General features: G+C 41.0%; 1 protein-coding gene across 5 annotated transcripts in view; it reads right to left on the minus strand.

Annotated features, from left to right (window-relative positions):
• Window positions 1–582: 582 nt before the first annotated feature.
• The window catches only part of FSTL4 (follistatin like 4), a 491,509-nt gene continuing 464,523 nt past the window's right edge, over window positions 583–27,568 (minus strand). For 3 of the 5 annotated variants that reach the window (XM_066617277.1, XM_066617275.1, XM_066617280.1), the window contains 6 exons: window positions 25,605–25,631; window positions 20,671–20,789; window positions 17,975–18,124; window positions 16,362–16,469; window positions 11,879–11,988; window positions 583–4,746 (listed from right to left, as the gene is read on the minus strand). In XM_066617277.1, coding sequence (XP_066473374.1) covers window positions 4,044–4,746; window positions 11,879–11,988; window positions 16,362–16,469; window positions 17,975–18,124; window positions 20,671–20,789; window positions 25,605–25,631 — 1,217 coding nt within the window. In that variant the 3' untranslated portion in view covers window positions 583–4,043. The remainder of the gene's footprint in view (window positions 4,747–11,878; window positions 11,989–16,361; window positions 16,470–17,974; window positions 18,125–20,670; window positions 20,790–25,604; window positions 25,632–27,568) is intronic. The other 2 variants (XM_066617279.1, XM_066617278.1) reach the window with 1 other exon arrangement.

Below are 27,568 nucleotides of genomic sequence, written 5' to 3' on the forward strand. Positions count from 1 at the left end.
CCCAGGCCGGGGTTTGGACACCCCTGTTCTAGAGCATGAAAAGATTTGAATGAAATATGGGGAATACAGCTCCTTTTCTTTGTAATGGCCCCTTGTATGCCAAGGGGGACACAGAGCTCTGTAGAGCCTTATGACAGCCACACATTGTGGTGGCACCCATGGTGGATCAAAGTTCATGTGTCTAAATTAAAACCTATCATGCTTAATCTTGATAGTGCCAATGAAGCTACACAATAAGTGGCTAGATCAGAATAGTAGCATTGTTTTCTTAAAAATAACCCATTGTAATCATGGTATTTCTTTTGAACTGTCCTTTATTTAATCTGAGTAATGAATATGCATTGCATCAGAGCTAAGGGACTGGATCCTTATCTTTAATTGGTGACTTTGCTCTTGGATTTCAATGTCTATCAAGTAGAACTCACAAATGATACACAAGCATGTTAGGGTAACTAATGACATGCTAGTTCAATTGAAACCATTTTCACTTAATCACTGTAATTATTAATTTCTTTGACTATAAAAGAAATATGAAGTTGTACTCCAAATGTTGTGTACAGACCAAAGGAATAAATCAGAAAATGCAACCAATGAGATTTAATTTGCTTTTGAGAAACAAAACTTGAAAAGAGACAAACATGATTTACACCTTGTGTGGTACAGAGAAATTGTGATTTTAGTGTGCATGGGGGGGGGAATCAAATGTGTAGCACTTTTTAATTTTGGATCAAAACATCATTGGAAACTGTTCACGAACTGCGTGAAGCATCTAAATTAAACATAGTTGTCTAAGTAGGACCAGGCCACTAGTATATTTAGAAAACACATCAACAGACCTTCAGGGCAGAAGCGGAACATCATAGGATCATCTTTGGAAGATTAGAGTTTGAAGTTCATTCTATTTCAATGTGTTAAGATAAACAGAAAGCAGTGAAGTCTATTTTGCACCCTAATTTCAAGAATATTTACCTGAACAGATATTTACAAGGATTGTTTTTAAATAATTTTATAAAAGTAACATTTTGCTATATCTATGTCACAAAGGTCTTCATGTATGGGAAACTTACTATATTCAGAGTAAAATATTCAAGAAATAATTAAAAAAGGGGACATCAGAGCAGTGGCCGGGTCTAGTAAAACACCTCTGAAATAAGTGCAATGTGTGGATATAGCTTTGTTTTACCATTACTGACCACTGCGTATGTCTAAGTGGAGGCTACATCCATTATTACATATCTGGGGTCTAACCTCCTATGGCTCATAGGAAAAAATGATGTAGGCTTTAGCAAAAAATGATGTATATTTTAGCACTGATCAAACTGGGAGGGAGGTGACAACCCTACCAACGCCTGCTAAGAGCTTTCACCTTTCTTTTATCTAAATGTGGTGAAACAACGTACTTTGCTATAGACAGTAGGTTTCTGGTAATGTTGTGCTTACGAAATTCATAAGATATTCAGCTCTCTTCCATTTTTCTGGTCAACAGCTTCAAGACAACAAAAGTAATTACACTTAAGGTAAATCTACACTGCAAACCTTTGATGGCTTTAAATGATTATGTCTTTTCTGAACAAATAAAGAGCACTGAAGGTTTGTGAGGCCATTGAAAATACCAAGCTAACACTAGCTAGATTCTCACATACAACTACAGTCCCTTGGGAATCCATTAATGTTAATGGTAAATTAAGGGTGCAATCCTAACCCCTTATGTCAGTGCTTTCCAGCCAATGGGACATGTTCTGCATCCTGCAGTTGGGTGTCACTCAAGGAGGCTTCCTCAAAGTAAGAGAATGGTTGTTCCCTTACCTCAGTGCTGCATTGCCCTTATGTCAGTGGTGAAAAACACTGACATAAGGGGTTAGGATTACGCCCTAAATCATTTACAGGTATAGTGCAGTCTTTCTTGAGTACACAGCAGTGGACCTAAAATTGAAATAATTTGGGAAAGGGCTGAAGTGTAAACAGAAATGCTTCTATGCAGCCTTTCAGTTCAAACACCCTCATTAAAGGGTCTCCAACCATTTTGTCCCCAAATATTGCTCTTTGGAAATGTACATTTATATGAACCTTTTAGAATCACAGGATAAATATTCATATCATTACCTTCAACCTTAGACCAGTGGTTCTCAAACTGAGGTTTGCCATCTGTTTTTTGGTGGGTCGCGGGGCCAGTGCTCACCAGAAGCTGCATTTTAATTGACCACATCGTGTCCCAGAATGCCTTGTGGCCTTGCATTCTGGGGCACAACCTGGAAACTGCAAAGCATTCTGAGGCATGATGCAACTACCGTGGCCAACAAAATGGGTTGCAGCGGTAAGAGGCTTGAGAACCGCTGGCTTAGGCTATCCTGGTATTAAGAGATGTGTTTTTATAACTCTTTCTGTTTGCCAACTGTGATTAGTGGCAATGACCAACCTTAGAAGTGACATATATTTTACATTTCTCTAAATGTGCAAATGAATGTAAGTTTTATGGCGCATCAGCTTACAGTTCTGTGTCTTTTGCTGTTGCATTGTTGGGTATATTTTAATTGGTTTTAGATTACTCTGTTTTTCATAACTGAATGATAATTGACTATAAATGAGAGCATTATGAATGAAGCAAGTATGAACAGCAGCAGCAAAAAAGATCCTTTCTTTACAGAATCTTGGGTGACAGATGCACATTAAGAGCCTGATTTATATAAAAGCTAAATGTTTTCTGCATGAAAATATGCTTCTGAAAAGGGTGCATTTCAAGACATAGCCATTGTTTTTATGAAGAACCCAATTACTTCAAGTAATGGTAAATTTTTAATGAAGGGGAATGAATGATTTTTGGAACTGTTTCTCTCTGCATTGGGAGCAGCCCTGCTTATTTTCTGTCTGCTAAAATAACAGCTCATGTTGCACATTTTGTATGACTGTGGTGGCGATGGCTGCCATTGCTGAACAAATAACTATTTAAAAAAGGTTTCTTTCCTGATTACATAGAAGATCTCTGCATATTTGCCCAAGTATTTTATAATGTTCACATCTATCTCACCTCTTTTACTTTTAGAAACATCTCACAAACACCGAGTTCTTCCTAGGACTAAAAAGGGCTACTTAAAAAGGGTAGGTCTCTCTCCACCCATATAAATGAGCTGTCAATAGCATTGCAGGAGAAAGAGAGCTGACAGTGCATTTGTTGCATTTGTTTTCAAAAATGCAGTCTTATGAAATTGTCCTTATGGTTCCCCACATTCAAATGTTTCTTCAAATCTCTATGAAGAACATTGTGTTCTGAAACCTGTTTTCTGTAATAATTTACTCCCTTATGCTTTCCCTCTATCCTCACCAATACCAGGCTTAACCTTACCATTTGCCTTTGATGTTAGCTGCTGAAGGACATGGAGGGGGGCAGTGCTGCCCTCTGTAAATTTATGTTCCAGATAGTTCAATTTCTGAGTCTGAATCTTTTTTTTTTAAACATGACCAGAAACTTTATCTGTGACTGCATATCACTTGTTGAACAATTGCATAAATAATTACTTCATTGGAAAAAAAAACACCATTGGAGAAAAAAAGGCATTTGACTGAGACTGCATCTTCAGCAAAGTACAGGAAAGTCTGCCAGTTTGCCCAACCATGTGAAAATGGCTAAGCTACAGGCCTGATTCCATGCCACATGGTACACATGACAGGAAATGTTATGTTGGACCAATAGAAAGCATACTGAGAACTTAACTCATCAGCATTTTCAACTCAAAAGTGATGTTCCACTGAATCACCCAGGAATGTGGTTCATATCATCCCACTTGGAGAATGTGTGTTTTTCTTTTTCCCAATATACATTCCATAATTCAAGCTGTAAGTCTGATTTCCACACAAATTCCCAGCATAAGCAATTCCTATATTACCTTAAATCTTGCAAGCAGACCGGTTTTGTACCATGAAGCTTATACAGTTTTTCTCTCAGTGTAAAAATATACAATGCTACTGCATATATTGTTTTTTTTCTTTTTTGCAGTTAAAGGTCCAATCAGTACTTTGTTCTCTGCAAGTTCTGTCTTTTTGTATTTTCATACATCTCCAACCCAAACCACTGTGTTGCCCCTCTTGATACCTGAAACCTCACAGCGTAATGTGTTTTGTCTTCCATTAATAATAAATAGTGAATCCTTTGCTGGTGTTATAAGATATTGCCCAAATAATCCACTGTTTTGGATAATTCTGTTGTAGCTGTTCCAGGGCCAGTCTTTGGATTTGATAGGGTCCTTTAAATTCTCCAATATGTCCATTTTCCCTGTTGACAACTCTACAAAAAGCACATCTGTTTGCAAATGTGAAGTAGCATATAAATAATACTGATTGCCTTCGGTGAAAGAGGACTGAAATGTCAGATCAGATATGTGCATGGTGGTTTGTAAGTCATAAATCAACTTGATTTCCCCTTGGACTGTTATTGCCTGAACTCTGATCCTCCCACTGTGTTCATCTGCGCTGACCAAATAGTGTCCATCAGGGGAGATGTAGGGAGTGCCTGATACGTCGCTATTGGGGCCAATAACGGAATCTGTAACACTGTCAATTATAAGCTGTGGAGTTATTGGTATTGATGTGTTCGTTTTGCACTGGACAAAATAGTAGCCACCCAGGTGGGTATAGACCATGGTTTGTGGCAAGCAGCTGTAGTTTTTGAAGCTGATAGTCTTGACATGAGACACTGTTTCCAGATCAATTTTGTGAATTGCAGACTGAGACTTGTTAAAGATGAAACCGAATCTGAAAGACAATAAAGTGGAAAAAACAAACAATATATGACCAAACAGTTTTTAAAGAAATATGGTGACATTCCGGAGAGAATGCTACTTCATGACACTTTGTCTAAAGTGCTCAAAAACTTCTGCAGGTGTTATCTGAGTAAGTCTGACAGCAACCCCATGAGGTAAGCCAACAGCATTATTGCCATATTATACATAGATTATCTAAAGGCATATATGGATTTCATTAGTCAGCTGTGATCAGAGATTTCCAGATCATAATATGACTCAACCACTATGCTATGATGTTACCTGACACACTCCCATCCTCCGAAAAGGACTACTACAATTTAAACACAATGTTACTTAGAGTCCTATACTGTGCTGGTGTTGGGAGGGTTAGGACAGACAAAAGAAAATATTTCTTTACTCAGCGTGTGGTCGGTCTGTGGAACTCCTTGCCACAGGATGTGGTGAAGGCATCTGGCCTGTATGCCTTTTAAAGGGGATTGGGCAAGTTTCTGGAGGAAAAATCCATTTTTCTGCTGCTGTGAGATACAGGAAGCTGGACTAGATGGACCTATGGCCTGATCCAGCAGGGCTGTTCTCTTATGCTTCTTATGTTTCTTATGCATAGATTTGTTTTGGCATCAGCACAAGATGCACTGTGGCAGCTCCTTCACACAGAATTGCTTGCTTCTGTGCTTTTTGCTGCAAAGTAGTTTAGGATTAGGCCACTGCTTATTGTTCAGTTTAAGAAGATAATAAACTGATAATAAATTTAAGATAACGAATTGTCACACCAAACTGCCATTTTAAAAAAAGGAAGTTAGACAAACATTCACCTGGGTCCTTAAGAATATATATAGGAAACTAATGCTTCAAAGGGATGAGGCTGTAACTCAGTGGGAGAGTACCTGCTTTGCATGCAGAAAATCTCAGGTTCAATCCTTAGTATCTCCAAATAAGGCTAGGAAAGACCCTTGTCTGAAACTCTGGCACTCCCTGGCCAGTCAGTATAGACAATACAAAGCCAGGTGACCCAACTGAAGGCAGTTTATATGCAACAATACCATATTCTTTAACACTTGCTCAATTTCCTATTTGCTTTCAATTTAAGACAATGGACTGGCCCAGATCAGAGGAGATGTAGTATCTGATTCATCCTGAAGTAAATTCTTATTAAAGAAGCATTAAACAATGGCCATGTATGATATGGCTACAGTAAGAGGTTTTCCTGTGCATGGATTACAAAATCCTCTTTCACTTATTATACATATTGTATAATCCTTTGTCTCATCTCTTTAAATAAAATAGTTAATAAGGGGGTTGGAAACATTCAGGAGTGTATTTGCCCTAGAATCAAAAGGGTATTCTCCCCTGTTGTAGTTCAGCCTCGGAGAAAAACAGAAATCTAACCATTTACACCTTGTCCTACACACTTGACTGGTTTATCTGCCCGAAAGACCAACATGTCATGTTTCATGAGGTCATATTTTGGAGCAGCTGTTATACTCAATCTGGGTTGCTAGATTTCCTAATAACTGTAGCTCCAGTATGTGTGAAAATCAGGTTTAAAACCTGCTTTTTCACATAAACAACACAGCTGTCTCCAAATAATGGGTGTACATTTTTTTTTCTTCATTTCAGTCAAAACCATCACTGCTATGGCAATTTACTCCTGAAGAGCAATCCAGCACAGCATATGATCACACATGAACAGCCTCGAGATTTAACCTTTCATTCAGCGGTTGCAATGGCATCCCTTAAAAACTTTCCTTGAACATAAAGATAGTGGCAGTGGAAAAGAAAATGTCAGGCAATGGGAAAGAACAAGATGACACCTGCAGCTCTGTTGAATTAAGACACTTGAAGAATGCTCAAAACAAAATCCTTCCTTTTAAAAGCATCTCTTAAATGAAGATGCTTACTACAAACTGTTATTTGGTAAAGCAGGACAGCAGGAGCACAGTATACCTGCCCCTATCAAGGAAGTGCTTAACACAGGTGGGAACCTGTTTGCTGAATTCTTAATTTAAAATGTTCAAGCTACATTTAAGGGCTAATCATCTTCCTTGTAGAGCAGTGATCTCCAAACTGGAGAGGCCAGGAAAAGTGTCCCAAGCACAAACAGTGCTTACTGTTCCACCAGGTAGTAACCCCATTGCCGATTTCCCCACTGCCAATCTCCCCTGGACTGCACCCTGGCCAGCCACATTTGCCTGGAAAACCGGACACAGTGGCTGCTGGAGTGACAGACCCAGGAAGCAGCTGGCCGGAGTGCAGTTCAGGGACGATCAGTGGTGGGGAAAGGAGGCTTCCCCATGGAACAGTAACTGCCATTCATGCAGGGAAGGGATTAGGCAGGGTGCCAGATCCGGCCCATGGATCCGGGTGTGTTCTAGAGCAGGGGTCTCCAAACTTTGGGCCAGAGGGCCCCATCAAATGTCTGGCATGGTTTTGAGGGCCGAAAAAAAATTTAAATATAAAATGTATATAAATAAATTAGAAATGGAACTTAGATATGTGAATAAATGAATGAATGGGCTCATTCATTCAACCTCTCTGGCCCTTGGAACACCCTCCAGATGCAACCAGAGCATGGTTCCAGTCATGTTCAGCAAAGTAGGCCAGGGGCTTTCAGGGAACAAGAGGCTGGCCATGGGCCAGATAGAGGCTCGCCGCGGGCTGCATCTGGCCCCCAGGTTGGGGTTTGGAGACCCCTGTTCTAGAGTACCCTTGGAATAAGAGAAAGGCAAATGTCATCTTGTACGTAGTAGTAGATGAAGTAGACGAGAACCCATGAAAGCTCATACTATTATAACTGAGTGAGTCTGTAAGGCAGTGTTTCGCAAACTTTGGGTCGCAAGCCGATTTCAGGTGGGTCCCCATTCATTTCAATATTTTATTTTTAATCTATTAGACTTGATGCTACCATGGCATGTGACTGCATTTGGGTAAATGTTGCAGACCTGCATTTTTAACAAGGTACTATGTATATTATTTTAACAATGATTAGTACATGGGACTTACTCCTGGGTAAGTGTGGGTAGGATTGCAGCCTAGGATTGTTAAAAATGTTCCTGTTTGATGACGTCACTTCCAGTCATAACAACTCTTCGGGTGGGTCTTAACAGATTCTCATTCTGAAAAGTGGGTCCTGGTGCTAAATGCGTGAGAACCACTGTTCTAAAGCACTTTATAATTGCTATTATTTATATATGTAAGTAAGTGTGGGAAGGATTGCAGCCTAGGATTGTTAAAAATTTTCCTGCTTGATGACGTCACTTCTGGTCATGACATCATTCTGGTGGGTTCTGACAGATTTTCACATATAAAAAGTGGGTCCCGGTACTAAATGTGTGAGAACCACTGCTGTAAGGTAATCCAAGCCTCTATAGTAGTGGTTTCAAATTGAAAAATTTCAAAAAGAGTTTGAAATTCTGGTGCTCCTGTCTGTCCAACTCAGAATCCAGTGTAGGAAGTATAGGAGATGGATTACCTGTGTAACCTCGTAGCTGAAGCCCATCTTTAAGGTGTTGAGGGCTCAGTCTGTATCCATGGTCTGGACAGCCAGCTACCATCTAGGCCAGTGTTTCTTAACCAGTGGTATTCATACCACTGGTGGTACTTGAATTGGTGCTGGTGGTACACATGGGACTCCCAGATCCCTGGCAGAAAGGCCAGCAATGCAATGCAACAAGCAGCAGTATGAGGCTTGGCAGGCGGAGCTCCAGCGCGTGCTTTTCACATGCTTGAAAAAACCCTCCCGTCCACCGTGAACCTCTTACCAGTGTTTGTTGCATCTCTGGCCTCCCAATCTGGAAGTAACTGGTGATGACACCATCACTAGTTACTTCTGGTGGTGCTTCTAACAGGTGGACCACGTGAAGTGGTATGCTGGGGGACAAATGTTAAGAAATGCTGATCTAGGCAGAAGATAATGGTCACAGGAACAGCAGTTGCTGTTGCTGGCCTGAGTTTTCCTTCCTTTCTGCAACTGTTGTACAGCTTAGGAGCAAGACGGGGCTAATTGCTGCTGCTCTGATTGCTCCCAAGCCATTGGAAAAGGCTCCTTCCGTACGCTACATGCATTTGACACAGTCACTCAGCAAAGGCTCCTGAAAAAACTCCACAATCAAGGAATAAGAGGGCATGTCATTTTATGGTTGAAGAATAGGAAATACCAGTGGCTGTAAATGGCCAATTTTCACAATGTAGAGAAGTGAAAGTCAGTGTGTCCTAAGGATTGGTCTTGGGATAAGTGTCCCAACTTATCCTCATATTAACTATTTATGGACAAGCAGCGAGTTGGGGATAAACAGTGAGGTGGCCAAGTTGACAGATGATAGTACACTTTTCCAGGTGATGCAGAATGGATTGTGAAAAGCTCCAAAAGGATCTCTCTGAACTGAGAGAACTCCAAAAGGATCTCTCTGAACTTTTGAGGCAGCAAAAAGATAATGTGCCTTTCTGTAAGTGGAAACCGATGCACATTGGGGCAAAAAAAAAAAAAAATTCAACATTTCACATATATCCTGATGTATCCCAAGCTGTCTGTAACAGATCAGGAGAGAGATCTTAGGGTGCTGGTGGACAACTTGATGAAAATGTCAACTCAGTGTGAGGCGGTGGTGAAAAAGGTTAAAAACAATCCCATGCTTGGGATCATTAAAAGAGGGATTGAGAATAAAACAGCCAATATTATTATGCCATTGTACAAATCAATAGTAAAGCCATATCTGAAGAACTGCATCCAGTTCTGGTTGCCACATCTCAAAAAGGACATAGTAGAACTGGGAAAGGTACAGAAGAGAGCGACAAAAATGATTAATGGGTCAGGGAAGCTCCCTTTCCTCTTAAGGGAAGTACCCCAGTTCACTAATTATTTTGGAAAGGCTAGTTTTTACAGGTGTTCAGTCTAGAAAGTAGGCACCTGAGGGGAAACACAATTGAGGTCCCAATTCTACCAAACTTTTCCAAGCTGATGCAGCTATGCAAATGGGACATGTGATTCATCCTGCTGTGTGGGGGGCAGTCACAGAGGCCTGCTCAAGGTAACAGAACATTTGTTTTCTTACCTTGGGGCTGCATTGGCACTAGAAAGTTGGATAGGACTGGGTTCCGAGACATAAAATTATGTATGGGATAGACAGTGTTCATAGAGGGAGGTTCTTTTCCCCCTTGCACAAAACCAGAACCAGGAGACATCCACTAAAATTGACTGGCAGGAGAGTCGGAACAGACAAAAGGAAATATTTCCTTACCCAGTATGGAATTAAACATCCTTGCCATAGGATGTTGTGATAGCACCTGGAAGTGGAGAGATTTATGGAGGAAAAGTCCATCACAGGTTACAAGCCATGATGACTAAATGCAACCTCTGGGGTTTTAGAGTTAGCCTGTCTCTGAACGGCAGGTGCAAGGAAGTGGCAACAGGATACAGGTGTCTTGTTGCTTTTTGGGCTCCCTGCAACAGCTGGTGGATTACTGTGAGATACAGGAGGCCCCTCTAGTCTGGAGACCTGTTTCCCAAAGTGACCCTCCAGATGCCTCGGGAAGGGTCACGAGCACTCTGCAAGGACAATAGCTCTCTCATATAGCCATGACATTGTCTTGTGAAATAGGCCCACCTTGTGAAATACAGGTTCTTCAGTCACCAAACTAGAAACAACAGTGGATCTCATAAGACTGCTATGACACAGTGGACAAACAATGAAACTGTTGAACTATTTCCATGTATTGGCAACCTTCAGTCTCGAAAGACTATGGTATCGCGCTCTGAAAGGTGGTTCTGGAACAGCGTCTAGTGTGGTTGAAAAAGCCAATCCGGGAGTGACAATCCCTTCCACACTGGGAGCAAGTGCAGTCTGTCCCTGGTCTGTCTCCCTGGCTATGGGCCTTCCTTCTTTGCCTCTTAGCCTCAGACTGTTGGCCAAGTGTCTCTTCAAACTGGGAAAGGCCATGCTGTACAGCCTGCCTCCAAGCAGGCCGCTCAGAGGCCAGGGTTTCCCACTTGTTGAGGTCCATTCCTAAGGCCTTCAGATCCCTCTTGCAGATGTCCTTGTATCGCAGCTGTGGTCTACCTGTAGGGCGCTTTCCTTGCACGAGTTCTCCATAGAGGAGATCCTTTGGGATCCGGCCATCATCCATTCTCATGACATGACCGAGCCAACGCAGGCGTCTCTGTTTCAGCAGTGCATACATGCTAGGGATTCCAGCATGTTCCAGGACTGTGTTGTTAGAAACTTTGTCCTGCCAGGTGATGCCGAGAATGCATTTCCATGCACTATTTCCATAAAACAAGATAAAATAGCTGGAAAATCTCTGTACTCTTTCTAATTAAATAATGCATACTTTAAAGTTTTCCTCTAGTTCAGGGGTGCCCAGAGCCTGACCCTGGGGCCACTTCCGGCCCTTGAGGACTCCCAATTTGGCCCTCTGGGAGCTCCCAGTTGTCAATGAGCCTCTGGCCCTCAGGAGACTTGCTGGAGCACGTGGTGGCATGATACAACTGCTCTCAGCATGATGGCCTCTCTCATTGTTTGGCTTCTTGCGAGAGCTGTGGGATGAGGGCTCCCTCCACTGCTTGCTGATTCACATCTGTGATGCAGCAGTGGCAGCAAAGGAAAGGCCAGCCTTGCTTTGTGCAAGGTCATTTTAGGCCTTGAACTATTGTAAGACCTTCATTCATTCATATAAGTTCCATCTCTAATATATTCATTTATGTAAATTTATTCATATTTGAAATGTAAATTAATTCTTTTTTTCCCGGCCCCCGAAACAGTGTCAGAGAGATGATGTGACCCTTCTACCAAAAAATTTGGACACCGCTGCTCTAGTTGGATCCCTGAGACAATCTTGTGAGTGGCTGTACAGCCAGAGTGCCCATGGATTATTGTGCTGGACATTATTACTTCATTGCTTTCTTGTGCTCCTCGCCTGACTTCATGTACTGGTTTTTTTTTTCTTGTCCCCTAGTTAATCTACAAAGTCCTTTGGGGGGAAAAGGCTTATATTTCTTTGAATTGTGAATCCACACTCTACTGATAGTGCTTTCAGCAGTTGCCACAAAAAAAGCAGATACATCTCATTGTTGATAACAATGCCAGTCAGTTGAAGGTATAAACCACTGTGGTTAAGAAGGTTCTTACCTTATGTGATTGATGATGAGATTTGTAGGTGGAATAAAATAAGCATCCATTCCATCCAGATGGGTACGAATAATGTGCTGAGTTTCTCCTGTACTTGCCTCTTGTATGACCTACAACAAATAACCAAAATGCTAAGCAAAAGCAGACCAATGAATGAGGTGTTGCAAGGGAAACTTCAGGCTACCTAAGTGGGGTTGCAATCCTAACCCCTTATGTCAGTGCTTTCCAGCACATACTGGAATGCCACACAGTATGCCACACAGTATGCAGCACATACTGCTATGCCAGTGCTGGAAAGTTAGGGTTGCACCCTGTACATTATAGAGATGTGGGGGTCCTCAACTTCACACCAAAATGACTTTCTTTTTGGCCATGTATCTGTATGCATTCCATAAGTCAAAGTGATGGTTGGACTGGTGCCTGGAAAATAAAGATGTTAATGAAATGGCATTTTTGTGTATGTGACATTTGCAAGGTAAAATAATAACTCCCCATCTGCTCTCAAGCTGTTTATATCAAGACAAAGCAGTCATGCAGGCATTGAAAGAGTGTCCCAACTCTAACCCTGCAATAATTTTTCTGCACTCCTACAATAAACATTGTTTTCATGTTCACATTTATTAATCTCACTTAAATGCACCGTGCTAATTCAGTGGCTTGAATGACCGACAGCAAAGTCACAGCAGTTAATTATCTCTTTGAAAGGGTGTCTACTATGCCAGTGAGGGAAAAATACATGGAAAGGAGAGAACCTCTCTCTCTCTCTCTTCATTGAGGCTGCTGGTTATGAGCGCATTATATGCAGCATCTCACTATGGTTGTCCTAAACCAGTGCCTGGTCAGAAATTGGGTTATGACAACATAACTAAAGTTCCTTTAATTGTCCAGAATTGAATTATCCCTTAATGGAAGATCTCCCTGGAAGATGATACTGTACATCCCTGGAGTCTCTCTCTTCTCCAATGTCAGCAGGATAAAGTCAGGGTATAAGGAAGAACAAAAGAGACTAGATGAATCTGAGGGGGGCAGGCTGAGTTTCTGGAGGGGTTGAATGGAGAAGCTGAGAACAGAAGCACTTTGGATTACAGGGCCACTCTGTAGAGCTCTGATATGAACTACTGCCAACATATAACAGTGTGAGTAGTGCTTGCTTCCATCCAATGTTCAGCTTGTATATTTGTGAATGAACTAAGTATTGCCTCCAGTGATTGTTCCTCCAAAGGAAACCAAAGTCCAGGGAATACTGTGTCCCTGGAAGTGGGGGCCATGCATAACACCCCCTTTTCAGTAAGGCTGCTCTTGAGGAGAAAGCAAGCCTTTTGATGTAATGCAAAACCCATGTTGTCTCTCATGTAAACCCAACAAAATGTGAATGAGAAAGGTGTGATTTTTTTTTAAACTAAAATATTAAAACACTGACAGTGCTTGCTGATTTTAGAAGTGTTTGGTATGTTAAGATGGCCAAGATCAGTTCATTAGGAACATTTACTAATGCGATATGTTAACAGGATGTCTTTAGAATTTGCAGCTAAGTAATTCATTAAGGAAAGTGCTAAAGCCTTAAAAAAGATTTGCTTGAAATTACTATTTTTTTTGGTAACCCATTTAGAGGTCTACCAATTAAATTTCTTGAGAAGCCTGCCAATTCTTGAGGAGAGAGTTTAACATAATCAGAAAGAGTACAGTATCTTTGGTTCTCCCATATTATTAGCTATCAACAAAACAAGTGCGGTTCGGTGAGATTGTCTTCTTTAATAGAAAATAGAAAATAAGCTGTAAGGTACTAGGAGTTTCAGATGGAAGTCTGTGGCAGTGGGATCCCGAAGAGTTGGTACTCTTTGTGCCAACTTTAGTAGCTTTGTGAAGGAAGAAGTTTGCTGCATTTCAGTCCCATCGCTGGATGGTCCAGAGATAGTATTGCAGTTACCAGTTCTGTATGCATCTTGTGATAGAAGGGCCAATGCAATCACACCTGACTTGAGCATTACACAGTCTGAACAATTCCTCCGTCAGATATATACCAAGTTGCTCTCGGGCTCCCTGGTTACCTGCTAACCAGCTTATGCAATGCCTCTCTTTGAGTTCAGTTACTTGTCAGTGCTCAAATAATAGGGTTTGGGGGAGGAGGTATCGTGACACCCATAATCCCCACTCCCAACTTCTTTTTTTTGCCAAATCACACCTCTCCTGTAGCCAAGTATAGCTCATCTATTCAGTAACGTGATCAGCAGCAGATTGCAAGTGGGTAAGAGGGTGATGGATTCAGGGTGCCTGTCTCCAGCCTGCCACAGATCCAACCTGCACTAATTTGCTTTCTGCATACTAAAAATAAGCAAAAAGTGGACCACTGGTTATCTTGGTCTTGGTATGGTTTCTTCAGATGCAGAAGTGCAGGACTTCCAGTTTGATTTATAGGGATTGTGAGAGCAAAGGAGCTCCTTCATTTGTGCAGTCCTTCTAAATAAAACCAGAAGTCCTGCACTTCTGCAATTGAAGAAAGTGCATGAGGTGTGGGGTAAGTGGCTGCTTTTTAAAAAATTGTGCAGAGGTGGCACAGGGCAGTGTTCTGGGTTGTGCTGTTGCTGCCTGTAGCTTTCTGAAAACAGTAACTATGGAAGACTGTTACAAAACGTATGGGATTTGATTTGAGTACCGCCTGCCTACCTGTTTGGCGCAAGACTTGATGTAACACATAATGTGTGTGCAAAATAATCTGTGCAGATCATTCAAAGTCTGTATAGCTCTGTTGGCTTAATAAAAAGAAAAAAAGAAAAGCTCTAAAAACGGGGAAGGATTGGGGACCATTTAAATGCCCCTTGGATTTAATCCAGTTGCACACATTTCCCCTGTGGAAAATATTTTTGTTAAAGACCTACATGAAAGCATTCACTTTCTATTTTTCTTATGCTGAAGGAGGGAAGTAAACGGACTGATACGGCTAATGTTAATCTCCTGCGATCCTTGTGTATCTGCATGGTGTAAGATAACGGAGATGGCCAGCCATGTCACAAGAGATGCATAACAAGTTTCCAGCTGTGCAGATAGTGTGTTCTTGTTAATAACCACAAACCCAGTGCCATCTTTCCTTTAATTACAGCAACCCTGCACAGCAGAAGTGAAATTGGAAAGAATAAAGGAAGCCTGTTTTGCATCTTGTATCTTACAGATGAAGCTGTGTTAGTCATTAGGGAGGCTGGCCGAGGCTGTGTAAAAAACTCCTCTGTATTGTTGCAATTTTATTTATTGAAAGTCCTAATGCAAAATTTTGGGTAATGCTTTCTTTTAGTCTAATCATCTGTAGCCACCATTGGCTGGATTTCTTTATTTAGGGAGGCAGGTGAAGCTCCATAGGGCAATTCAGTTACTTTGTAAAATATCTCCCCAAAATACTGTACCACCTGTGAAACATTGTGGCAACTACTGCATGCACATGACTTTTGCTAACTGCGTAAAGATGCATCTTTTAAGTGATGGTTCTGTTATGTTTAGGAGGCAGAGCACAACTGTCCCTCTTCACCCCAGCACAGTGTCATTTCTAGTGGCTGTTTTCTAGGGGTTTTCTGCATCTTTTTAGATTGTGAGCCCTTTTGAGACAGGGAGCCATTTAGGGCCCAATCCTATCCAATTTTCCTGTGCTGGTGCAGTTGTGCCAGTGGGGTGAGTGCTGCATCCTGTGGTGGAAAGGCAGTCACTGGGGCCTTCACAAGGCATGGGAACATGTGTTCCCTTACCAGGGAACTGCAGTGCAGCTATACCGAAGCTGGAAAGTTGGATAGGATTGGGCCCTTAGTTATTTGATTTTCACGATAAACCACTTTGTGAACATTATTGTTGAAAAGCAATATATAAATATTCTTAATAATAACAGTAATAATAAATTATCAAAGGCCAAAATAGCAGAATGAATTAAAACCAGTTTCCATTTGCAAGTTGAAGTTGGACCTTGGTTCTGAAATAAGGGCACTATTTTAATTTAGAGCACAATGCAGCAGAAAAGGTCCTTACTTGCCACCATCATCAGCTACTACTATTTCACAAATTATTGGAGACAATTCTGTTGTCGGTCTATAAAAAGACTACACAGTAGATTCAAAAGTTGCCTTTGTGCAGAACTCCTGTGTCTGGATCATCTACTATGAAACTATGTCAGAAGTAGAAGAACAAGAGAAAAGAGCAAAATGAGAAAGGGTTGATGCAAACCCAATAATAACTTAGGGCATAATCCTAACCAACTTTCTAGCACTGGCATAGCTATGCCAGTGGGGCATGTGCTGCATCCTGCAGTTGGGGGGCAGTCATGGAGGCCTCCTCAAGGTAAGGCAATGTTTGTTTCCTTACCTTGAAGTTGCATTACTCTTATGTCAGTGCTGGAAAGTGGGTTAGGATGGCACCCTTAGACATTTAGCAGAAATGTAGATTTTCTGAAAAAAAATGAGAACTCTAAAAGAAGTGTGATGAACTGTTAGGTTCTGATGAGACTTACCTGCAGTGTTGGATGGGACTTTTTCATATCCCCCCAGCTAAGTACCCAGATTTGGTCATGTGACTTGTCATAATGTAATTTTACTGGTAGAGGGTCAGTATCCAAGGACTTCAAAGAAACAGAAACATTTATATTAGTTCCTCTTTAGAACTTATACATCTGATTATGTCATGCTATTAATAAAACATGATATAAGCATTAAACAGACCATTATGTTCCATTTGGGCAAATCATGTATAAGACATTGCTGTTGACTGAGACCTGCTTCGTACACTATTGATAGCAATGTGGCTACTACTACCCTACTGCTGCCCCAGTAACTCTACCTACCTATTAGGGTGTCTACGCCTTGTGGGGTTTTGTCATACAAAAACTTAAGTATATGCATCTTAGGGTTTGGAACTTCAGTGGTCTCCCTGAAACTGCAGAACCACTTCTGCTGTGCATGTTTCTAATTCATGTTGTGATATGATGGCCTTCACTGTACAATCAGCCATAAACTAGGCCATAAACTATCCTAGGGCGCAATCCTAACCCCTTATGTCAGTGCTTTTCAGCACTGGCATAGCGGTGCCAATGGGATGTGTGCTGCATCCTGCAGTTGGGACTCACTCATGGAGGCCTCCTCAAAGTAAGGAAATGTTTGTTCCCTTACCTCGGAGCTGCATTGCCCTTATGTCAGTGCTGGAAAGCACTGACATAAGGGGTTAGGATTGCACCCCTAGTTAGCTATCTGAATGATATATAGCCTAGGTGTGTTTACTCAGAAGTAATTTCCATTGAATGCCAAGCATAGGGCAGCAGCTTTAGAGAACTTTTAAAATCAAATTGCCAGAAAGCAGAAACTGCACAATTGCATGCACAGAAGTGGAATCAGAAATCTCAAGGAAAAACAGTACTATATTTGCAATCAGTCGGCCACTGTAGGATTAAAACATAAAAAAGACAGGAAATTATTGTTCATACAGGATTGAAACTTTCCAAATAGTCAAGAGAAATGAACGACTAGTTTCTCACAGAGAACATTGCTTGGTCCCCTATTTCATTCATCATGGTGAATGAGGTATGTGATATTCTTTTAACCGTTCTTGTTTTGTGAATAATTTGTGTTTTTAAAGGATTTGTGTAAAGTTTCCAGCACCTGGCAAAAACTCATCTGGCAGTGACAGGTGAATTTAATACAACATTGTATAGCTTAGCAGAAATATAATGTTAAGCAAACAGACACACTGATCCATATGAATGTACATGTTCAAACATAATGGCAGGCTAAATCTTAGGGTATGGTATATTCTACATATACAGTAATCAACATTGTATAATTATAACATATACTATTTATTGAAAAATTAAATTGCAAATATAAAACTATTAGCAACATGTATAAAGCAATGATTCTTTTTGGGGAGCTCATTCCAGCTTGTTAGTCATACTTTTTTTTAACAATCTTCAAACGCATTAGTTTTATGTATTTCAAAGGAAATTGTCTGACTGCAAATCATGACCTCATAATTAAGGTGAGAGGTAGGATTTCTTTTGGGAAGGGGCCCAATTTTGGCAGTATCAAAGCCCCTTTTCCATTCTAAAGCAATCACTTGTCCCTGGAAAGTTACCTGAATGACTTTCTGAGTCTGGATATCTAGGATCATTATTCTATTCCATTTAGGCTGTGTTACATAAATATATTTGTCTCTGACATTGACAGCAGAAGCCCAGAGGCAGGATTGAATGGCTTCACCTTCAACTCTCGGACAGATTTCTGCCTGAAATAAAAAGAATGAAAGAAGGTTTAATCAGTTTAAGTTCAGGGCTGTGATCCAGACAGTCCACCATATAAAGTCATCGAGGGAAAATAATAGATGGTATTAACTAAAAGTGATGTGTTTGCTTTTGTAGTCAAGAGCATGAGATGATTGTTTGCACTGAGAATACTGAAGTTTGGATCTAGTGATCAAGCCACTGCAAGCAGATATTTATATTCAGACTAGCAGAAACCCATTACATAGTATGGAGGACCATATAACTCTATCATGGAATTGATGGTAGACATAAGATTGCTGTAATTCAGTAAAGACAAGGCATATGCTTTGCCTACAGAAGGCCCAAAATTCAATCTCCAGCCTTCAGTTAATCTCTGGTGGCAGGGATGGAAGAGTGTTCTGCCTAAGGCCTTGGAGAGCCACCTCCAGTCACAATACTATAATAGACAATACTGGACTGGATGAATCAATGACCTAACTCAATAAAAGGCAGCTTAGCAGGCTCATATATAAACAGTTTGAAGGGCATGTTTTTCCTTCCTCTCCTCAATATAAGATGAAGCTGGGCTCTGCCCAGTTGCTGTGTAATCTGGATAGTTTTCTATTCTCTTCCCCTAACTATCCCTCACATGAAGTGATGGTCAGGACTAAGAAGCAAGTCCAGGTTCTGATAGGGTGCTATGTGGCCAATCAAGGCAAGACTTTCTTTCTCTTCCTTCCTGTGGCAGGTAAAGAAACAAATAGGTCAAATAAATAGCCAATAAACATTGTTCCAATCATCAGGTCTGCAGTCATCCTCAAGTACAGCTTTCCCCTCCCCTCTGTCCCCAACTATGCTCAGTCCTAGAGTACAGGTGGGCTGGTGTTGCAATTGAACGTCTTTCAAAGCAGACCCAGTTTGGGAGTTCCAGGGCCTGGCAGCTGGGATTGCTTTCCTGAGAGGTCGAGGTGAGAGGTGAAAGAGCAGCTTGATTCCTAAATTCCTTAGCCTTGCTGCAGGCAGATGCATACCAACAATTTGGTGGGACCAAGGAACAGAAATCTCTCTCTCTAGTGTGAGTGAATGAGTGAGAGAGAGTGAGAGCGAGCTAGCATGCCATGATATGATACTGAACAAATCTGTGCCTGGCCAGTTACAGAGACTTATGGTGCTGTCAGTATTTCTCAACAGTATAAAACTTGTTTTGTGAGGGCAAAGCACTAATTTAAGTTTAAAGGAATTATTGTCTTGTGGCTTACTTGGAGAGCCTTATACATTTATGCCTCTCCTGTTACCATGAAGGGAAGAGCCATGAATCTATTTAAATCCAGCCTTGAGGCTTGTATCAGATTTAACTGTTTATAACAGAGATTTTGTGAATATCGAGAAGCTTTATTCTGGTTCCTTCAATATTTTGCTGGTGTGTTGACTATGTCAGTGCAGACAAGATGAAATTAATTGAAGAACTCCAAATTTTTGAAAGCTCAAGTTATGCTACATGACCACTAATATATTTCTTGATTAACATCGTATATATGCCTTTGTATGAAACTTTAACACAACTGAGGCACATGATTCGATAATATGCCTGTTTTAAAATACACACACACACACACACAATATATATGTGGGAAAATCTAGCACTGATATAATTTTGGGCACAATATAGGCACTAAAGTTATTACTGTAAGTTGAAATAGGTTCAGAAGAGGACAGCCAAGATAGTGAGGAGTCTGGAAACAAAGACTTATAAGGAATAGTTAGAAGCACTTGATCTGTCTATGCCTGATCTCGTCTGATCTCGGAAGCTAAGCAGGGTCAGGCCTGGTTAGTACTTGGATGGGAGACCGCCTGAGAATACCGGGTGCTGTAGGCTTATACCATAGTCTTTCGAGACTGAAGGTTGCCAACCTGGAGAAAAGTAGACTAAAGGTATATGCAAGAACTGTCTTCAAGTATCTGAAGAGATGTCATACAGAAAAAGAGAAGAGCTTTATCTTTGTGGTTCCTGAAGGCATGATTAGACCCAATGGATTGAAATTATAGGAAAGTAGGATAGTCATGAGGAAGAATATTTTCACTGTAAGAGCCAACCAGCACTGGAACAGTCTGCCTTGTGCAGTAGCAGACTCTCTTTGTTGGAGGTTTTCGAGCAGAGTCTAGACAGCTACACATCAGAGATGCTATAGCAGTTGCCCATACTGAACTAGATGACGTCCGAGGTCCCTTCCAACTCTAACATTCTATAGTCTACCCGCAGGTACATCCATCTGATGTACAGATTAAATAGGTTGGTTGAACAACTGACGTGCAAATCACCTGTGACAATAAGTAAAACATGCAGATCAACTGGCCCTCTGCTATGCAACCAACCTGTGAGTTAACACTATTACAAACAGGAGAAAAGTAACCAAGAACCACTTTTCAGAGCGCGATACCATAGTCTTTCGAGACTGAAGGTTGCCAACAGATAACAGACGGTTTTCTTTTCTCTGTTTGTATTGCTTTCGCAGTTAAATAACAGGGCCAAGGTTGCAAATAATGTGGGTATTAATTACTCCAAACTTACGTAACTTGTGAACATTTTGTCACTTGGTCTGATGTGTCTCTGGATCTCACAGTCCGTTGGTTGAATTATTGTGATTCCATCATCCGAAAAGACATAGAACATGTTTCCCACACTAAGCCCTTGAAAGAAGAACAAACACACAAACGAACAAAAAGGCAAGGGAAAACATGTTATAACTTCCTGTGTCTAAAAACAGAAACAGAGGCTAAACAAAACAATATCACTATACAAAAAAACCCCTTGTATTGGGATGTTTTTGGCGCATTCACAAAATTAAAGTCATGTCACAAGTAGGGCTTCAAGGTGTGAGAAGGGAGGTACAGATAGGCTCAAAAATGTATTGCCTTGGTGGTCGCAGTCATAAATTTAGCAAACATTGCACTCGTGTGTTTGCACAGTTCTCAGCAAGCTGATGTGCAGGTTTCTTTCCTTTAACATTAGACACAGGTTGCCAATAATTTTGCCATTTGGTGAAACATTTCAAAGGCAGGAAATGCAACCATGCTCTGCATACAATTTAAAACAACATTTCAAGTGGAACAAGTGGTCTTGCTGGCTTGTTCCTGGTACTACTTTTTGAAATGTTCTAGAGCTATGAGGAACACATCCTTACAACCACCAAAGCAGAAACATTTTTGAAATTTTGCCAACTGTAATTCACAAATGTGGAATCTTCTAGCATTGTAACAGCACTCCTCTATCTATCAAAACTGGGGCATTCCAGAAGCTTTTGAAAATAGCCTAGCAGTGAATTCCCAGTAAGAGACTGTATTCTACATTTCTGCTTAAATCAGAAATGTCCTGCAACATTAGTAATTTACTTCATTTTCCATTACATGCTAAAGCAGTAATAGAGACCTTGAATGCTGCATTGGGGATGTTTTCAGTCACCCTCTTTTCAAAGATCTCAATGCTATACAGTACATGTTTTTGTATTTTAGAAATATGATATCATAATGGCCACTGTGGTCCCAAATAATGTTGATAGTGTACTTATCTGCCAAACTTCCATAGTTTTGCTACTGTGAAATTGTGGATTTAATGCCTTTTTAGTTTTGCATGGAACAGAAATCCTCAATGAAAGCAGAGTCTTGTATGCAGATGGCAGTTTTGTTTAGACTAGTAACTTGTGAATCTTGTTCAGACCGGAGGACATTATACGCTTCAAGGTCTGCAAATCAGGTATTCATAAAAGGTGGTGTTCAACCAAAGTAAACCACTTATCATTCCTACGGATTTCAGTGTGGGACAGAATTGAATATGTAATTTCCATTGAGACAAGCTGGATTTAAAAGTGCCTGGCTTTGGCTAGTTTATGGTCCAACTGTTAAAAATGAAAGTATCTTTTATTGGGGGGGGGGGAAGAATTGATTGCTTTTTAAAAAATATCCATGCAATATTTGCTCTGTTTCACTAATACATCATGGAATACCTCTGAGTACAAATGCTCCTTGTGGCATAGATCTGCAAACAGCTATGCAATGGAGTATGTGTGTCTGCAAGACTGGGTCTTCCTGTGTTGATTACCTGACATTAAAGCACATTATACAGTTTTTCACTATGATTTTTTGGTGTACTGAGAATTCGCTATATGAAGTTGAGCTATTGAATTATACCACAGAAATACCCCAGTTAAGGCATCAAAGTGGACCTAGGACCAGTGATCTTTAAATGCGATGCATTTAGTGAGGAATCATGCATTTTATGACAGTGCAGCTACCAAACTCCTATGCTATCATTACTGCTAAAGAATTTGGGTCTCTCACACTGACATTTTCTACTTATGTGGACCAAAATCCCTTCTTGCCGCATGCACACATTTCCTATTAGTTTCAATGGGGACTGAATAAACACATGAGAAGACAGGATTTGGTCCTTGATGCAATGAGTGCACATTTCTGCAGATGTTTAAAACTGGGACATTTTAAAACAAATGATGACAATCATGCAGTAAATTATGATAACTGTGAACTATGCCTATGATCAGATACATGCACATTAACCATCCTATTTTAAATGACCACTTTGGTAAAAATGAACATTCAGATTTCATTTGTCATGGTCCTAAAACAGAAGTTAACTGCAACAACAGTACTCAAACCTAAGGATTTGATGTGCTTATGCTTTTGTGGTTTAATATTACAGCCTCAGTAAATTTTCTATTAAGGGAAATGCCGCAATTATGGCTTTTGCCTGTATTAGAACCAGAAGAGTGTTATACAATGTTTTAAACCCTACTTTTATTAATTAAAATATTTTATTCTGTTTAAGTGTGTTTTAAACCAGACTTTAGCTCCTTGCTTTACCAATCCTTGGGCCTTCTCCTATCACCAGAGCAAGTTCCCATATCCTGTTTAATTTATCCATGTGAAAAGTCCTATTGAGATCAGTGGAAGATATCTTTATGTTACCACTGAGTGATTGGTGCTACTCAGTAAGACTAATACTGCTTAGCATTTGTACTGTATAGTGCTTTTTTGAGTGTGAAAAACATTTCACATGTATTACATTGATGTCATCTTTAAAATAACACAATAGGTTACGTAAATACCATTATCTTCAGATTTCAGCTGGGAGGCTGAATGTTTTGCCTAAGGCCTCCTAATAAGTTTGTGGCAGAAGCAAGATTAAAATGGAGAAGTCAAAAGGAGAAATCACAGCTCAAGCATTTAGTCAGAATGTCATACCAGTGGTATACTTGGATTATGTCAACAGTAGTATAGTACTATAAATGAGAGCATAACTGTAACATGGTGGTATTTGCCTTGGCAAATGAGCAAAATTTAAACCACTGCTATCAACGGCACATTAGCGATCCAAGTCTTTCAGGTTAATGCTTCTGTCTCTAAATTTTAACTGCAGCAAATTAGATGGCTTCATAAAATTGAAGAATGGCTCAAAAGAGCACCTGCGAGTCAGAGGTGATAGCACTATACTTCTTATACATACTGGCTTTGCATTTTAACTCTCATTTAAGGTAACCTCAAATCTTACAAGCATCTAATTCTCTCTTCTCTCTCACACACACCCCTTTATGACATACTTGGCCTGGATACTGCTTTAATTCTCTGAAGAAGTATTGTATAGTATGTAGAATTAAAATAGTCTGCAGCAAAAACTGCTGCTGGGAGCATAAATAGGAGACCCTCTTGCCCCAAGGGTTTCCTGTGGAGGTAGGCTCCCCCCCCCACAGCACTTTTCCCAGATGTAGCCCTTCAAAGCAGCTCAAAGAAGCAAAGCTGGTGTTGGAGGTCAGCATCCTTGGAAAGTTGTCAAGGACCCCAGTCTTCAGGATACTTTTTGTCAATCCTGGATCACCTGTGCCCATTGTCTTGACAGTGCAATGACTTTCTTGGCTGAGGGACTCCATTGTTACCTCTTCTCTCCCATACCCACATGGAAGCTTTTCCTCAAAGGTTGCATAGTGGCACATGAACCTTGAAAAATTATCCTTTGCAGGTGGGGAGGTACCTGATGGAGGCAGCCGTGGAGCGTCATCGTTGCCTGTGTAGCTTTGTGACGGTCACCAGTGGAAAAAGATATACCATCACTGATAATGGCACAGTAACTTCCACTTCAGTGACCATCCAGTTTGGAGGAAGCCCACAGAGGGTGCAGTTTCTGAGGACCTTCTCAGCTCCGTATAGAAGCCTGAAAAACTGCTGCTGGAGACTAAAGCCCACCCCTGCAGGGCACCCACTTGTCTCAAGAGGGCTTGTGTGTGCTTTTGTCATACAGCATTCTTTTGGGTGCTGCTGGTCAAATATACACATTTTAGGCTGCAAAGTTCCTGGGATACAAGCAAGCAGCAAGACTCTGCCCATACCAGTTACAGTAGTGGTGCTTATGTAGTCAAACACACCTGCTAAGCATCTGATACATTTCCACATCACACTATCCAAAATCTTGATAGTCAGGGCCAGTGCTTCCTTTAAGGATCTGTACTGCCGGGAGGACCCCTCCTGTGTTGCGCAATGGTGTCTTCCCAGTGGTCAGCGATAACATCATCACCAACTTCTGGGTCAATCAAGCTCTGAGCTGCATGGAACGTGGTTGGGAGGTCTGTAGCTGCACACCTTCGGGGAAATGCTGGTCAGCAGCGTGGAAGCACAAGTTTTTTGGTATCATCCCACATTGGGTTGTAATGTTTGAAAGGATGGAATCACGTGGGTTTGGCAAATCATATAGGTGTTTCCATCCAGTTGCAAATCTCCTGGCTAGGTGACAACCAGGTGGGAAAAACCCATACAATTAGCCTCACTCGTGTCATTAAAAGAACACATCTCTACAAGCAAAGACAATGACCAAAAATAGCATGAAGTGTTGAGTGTAAAGAAGGATATTTTTATTTTTGCATTTCTGTTAACTTGGAGCTCAGTGCTACCCAACTTTCCAGCACTGATACAGCCGTGCTAATGGGGTGTGTACTGCATCCTTTGGTGGGAGGGCAGTTATGTTTGTTCCATTACCTTGGGCTGCATTGTACCAACAATGGAAAGTTGGATAGGATTGGGTCCTTAAAATACAGCTAATTAGGACTTTCATGCTGGTATTTTTGCATATAATTATATGTTTAAGAATTCATATTTAAAGTTTGTTAATGCCTGTTTAAAGTTTCTGACTGCCTATTATACTGGATGGGATTTTTATTTCACAGAATTCTATTTCTGAAGACATATATTGCTGGATGTAATCCTGTGGATGTGTACTCGGAAGTAAGTCCCATTGTGCTCAGTGAGGCTTAATCCTAAAAAAGAGTGTAGAGGATTGCAGACTAATAATAGGTTGTTATTTGATTGGTTTGCCTGTGAGTTAAGCTGAGACCTGCCAACATTGCTAAAGTTAGTGGCAAATCAGTGGAGAATGGCCCATTATGGAATTATTAAAGCAGACAAGCACATTATCACTACAACAAGACAATTTTACTGCAGTACCTTCCTCTCGCCACAGTATGTTTGCAACTGCAGCATCAGAGAAATGGGAGAGCCAGAAAATAGTCAAGAAAAGGAAACAAAAAACAATGTCAACATTTCATTGTAGCAAACACTCTTGTAGAAAACACTCGTTTTTCTTTTTAAGAATTACTCATTTTGTCATAGTTATAGCATTCATCCAGACTAATAACATCATTGCAGTAAAAGTTTGACAAAAATAAACTTCACCCATTTCAGTTATTCCTGGCTGGGACACCCCCCCCCCCATCGATGCCTTGATATAGGAAACTCCCATTAAAGGGAATACTTCTGAGTTTTACCTGAGTAAATATTGCAAATTCTGTCTCATCATGAGCCGATGATGTTCCTTTATATGCCATGGCTGCCTTTTACCTTGTACAATCCCAGAAATTGTAGCTGTGTGAAAGCTTACTGTAAATGCAATGTAATTGCTGACAGATAGTCACTAAGAATATATGCTAAACAGACTTTTCTCTTATTAATACTAATTACTGAGCACTTTGACATGCAAAGTTTTTTTTATATAATGTTCTTAAAACCTAATCCACAAAAGCCAAACACAGCTCTTTTATGTAGATCCACCATTCTCTTTGCTAACATGAATTTGCATTTTATAGATGTGAAACTGGCGTGGGGGGGGCGGGGGCTAGTCTCAAATTGTAAAGAAGCAAATGGGTGTTTGCCACTGAACACATATTTGTTCGGGAGCCACAGTTCATCCCAGTTTCCTGGCAATGTTTCTTTAGCATACACTTTAGAAAATGCATATTTGTTGAGTTCAGATATTACATCTCTATCCATACCTTCAAAATATTTTATTGGTACACCTTAAAGTAATTGGCAATGCACCCCTTAGAGAATGTGGTATGTCCAGTGCTACCCAATTTCATGAATATGTGTAGGGAAGTGAAATCAATTCAGAGTTAATTTCAAATACAGGTGTCTCACTTATTCGACTGGATAGGGACTAAAGCACTATTGAAAACTGGAAATCATTGAAATGCAGAACTCAGTCTTTTTTTGAGCTTGCAAATGCATTTTGACTGCCAAAAACCCTAAATAATGCGCTATATATCACTTGTGAATGTGTATGAAAGCTAAATAGCACAAATATAAGAGGCACAATGCACAATTTCACTGCAAACTACTTCTATACAGTACACAGACTGAACAAAAAGATGATGCGGAGTCAGTTGAGAGAAAAAGCAGTATGTGGTTGCAGAAGTGCATGAAGGGTGTGGGAACATGAAGAAATATGTTGAAAGAGCAGACCATGTGTTGAATAGATGGGTTCTGGTTATAACTGAAAAGGGTCAAAAAGCGGGGGGCGCCTATATAGGTATCCTCACTGGTTGCTATTTTACAGTAGTACATGTGCGCCACCCTAGCCTCTGAGCGGTCCGCTTGGAGGCAGGCTGTGCAGCATGGCCTTTCCCAGTTTGAAGAGACACTTGGCCAGCAGTCTGAGGCAAAGAGGCAAAGAAGGAAGGCCCATAGCCAGGGAGACAGACCAGGGACAGACTGCACTTGCTGCCGGTGTGGAAGGGATTGTCACTCCCGGATTGGCCTTTTCAGCCACACTAGACGCTGTGCCAGAACCACCTTTCAGAGCGCGATACCACAGTCTCTCGAGACTGAAGGTTGCCAATGCAATACAATAGTGGGGAGGCCTGTGCCACCCCATTGAAGCTGCAGGTGGAGCCTTGGGTGATGGTAGAGACAAGGTAAGCACTGAGCAGCATGGGGGTGTGGGGAGGATGGTGGGAGGGTGTGGGGGCAAGCCCTTCCCACACCCTCATGCCAATGGAGGGTGGAGGGAACAGAGGTGGAACTGGCCCAGGAGGAGGTGTGGCCAGTGGAAGCTTTCTCCACCAAATCCTATCCCCCTTCTCGGGACTGAAAGCCCAACCTGGGGTTTCTCAGAGCCCGAGGTTAAATATCTG

Source organism: Tiliqua scincoides, chromosome 2 (assembly GCF_035046505.1).
Source record: "Tiliqua scincoides isolate rTilSci1 chromosome 2, rTilSci1.hap2, whole genome shotgun sequence".
In the NCBI taxonomy this organism is placed as follows: Eukaryota; Metazoa; Chordata; class Lepidosauria; order Squamata; family Scincidae; genus Tiliqua; species Tiliqua scincoides.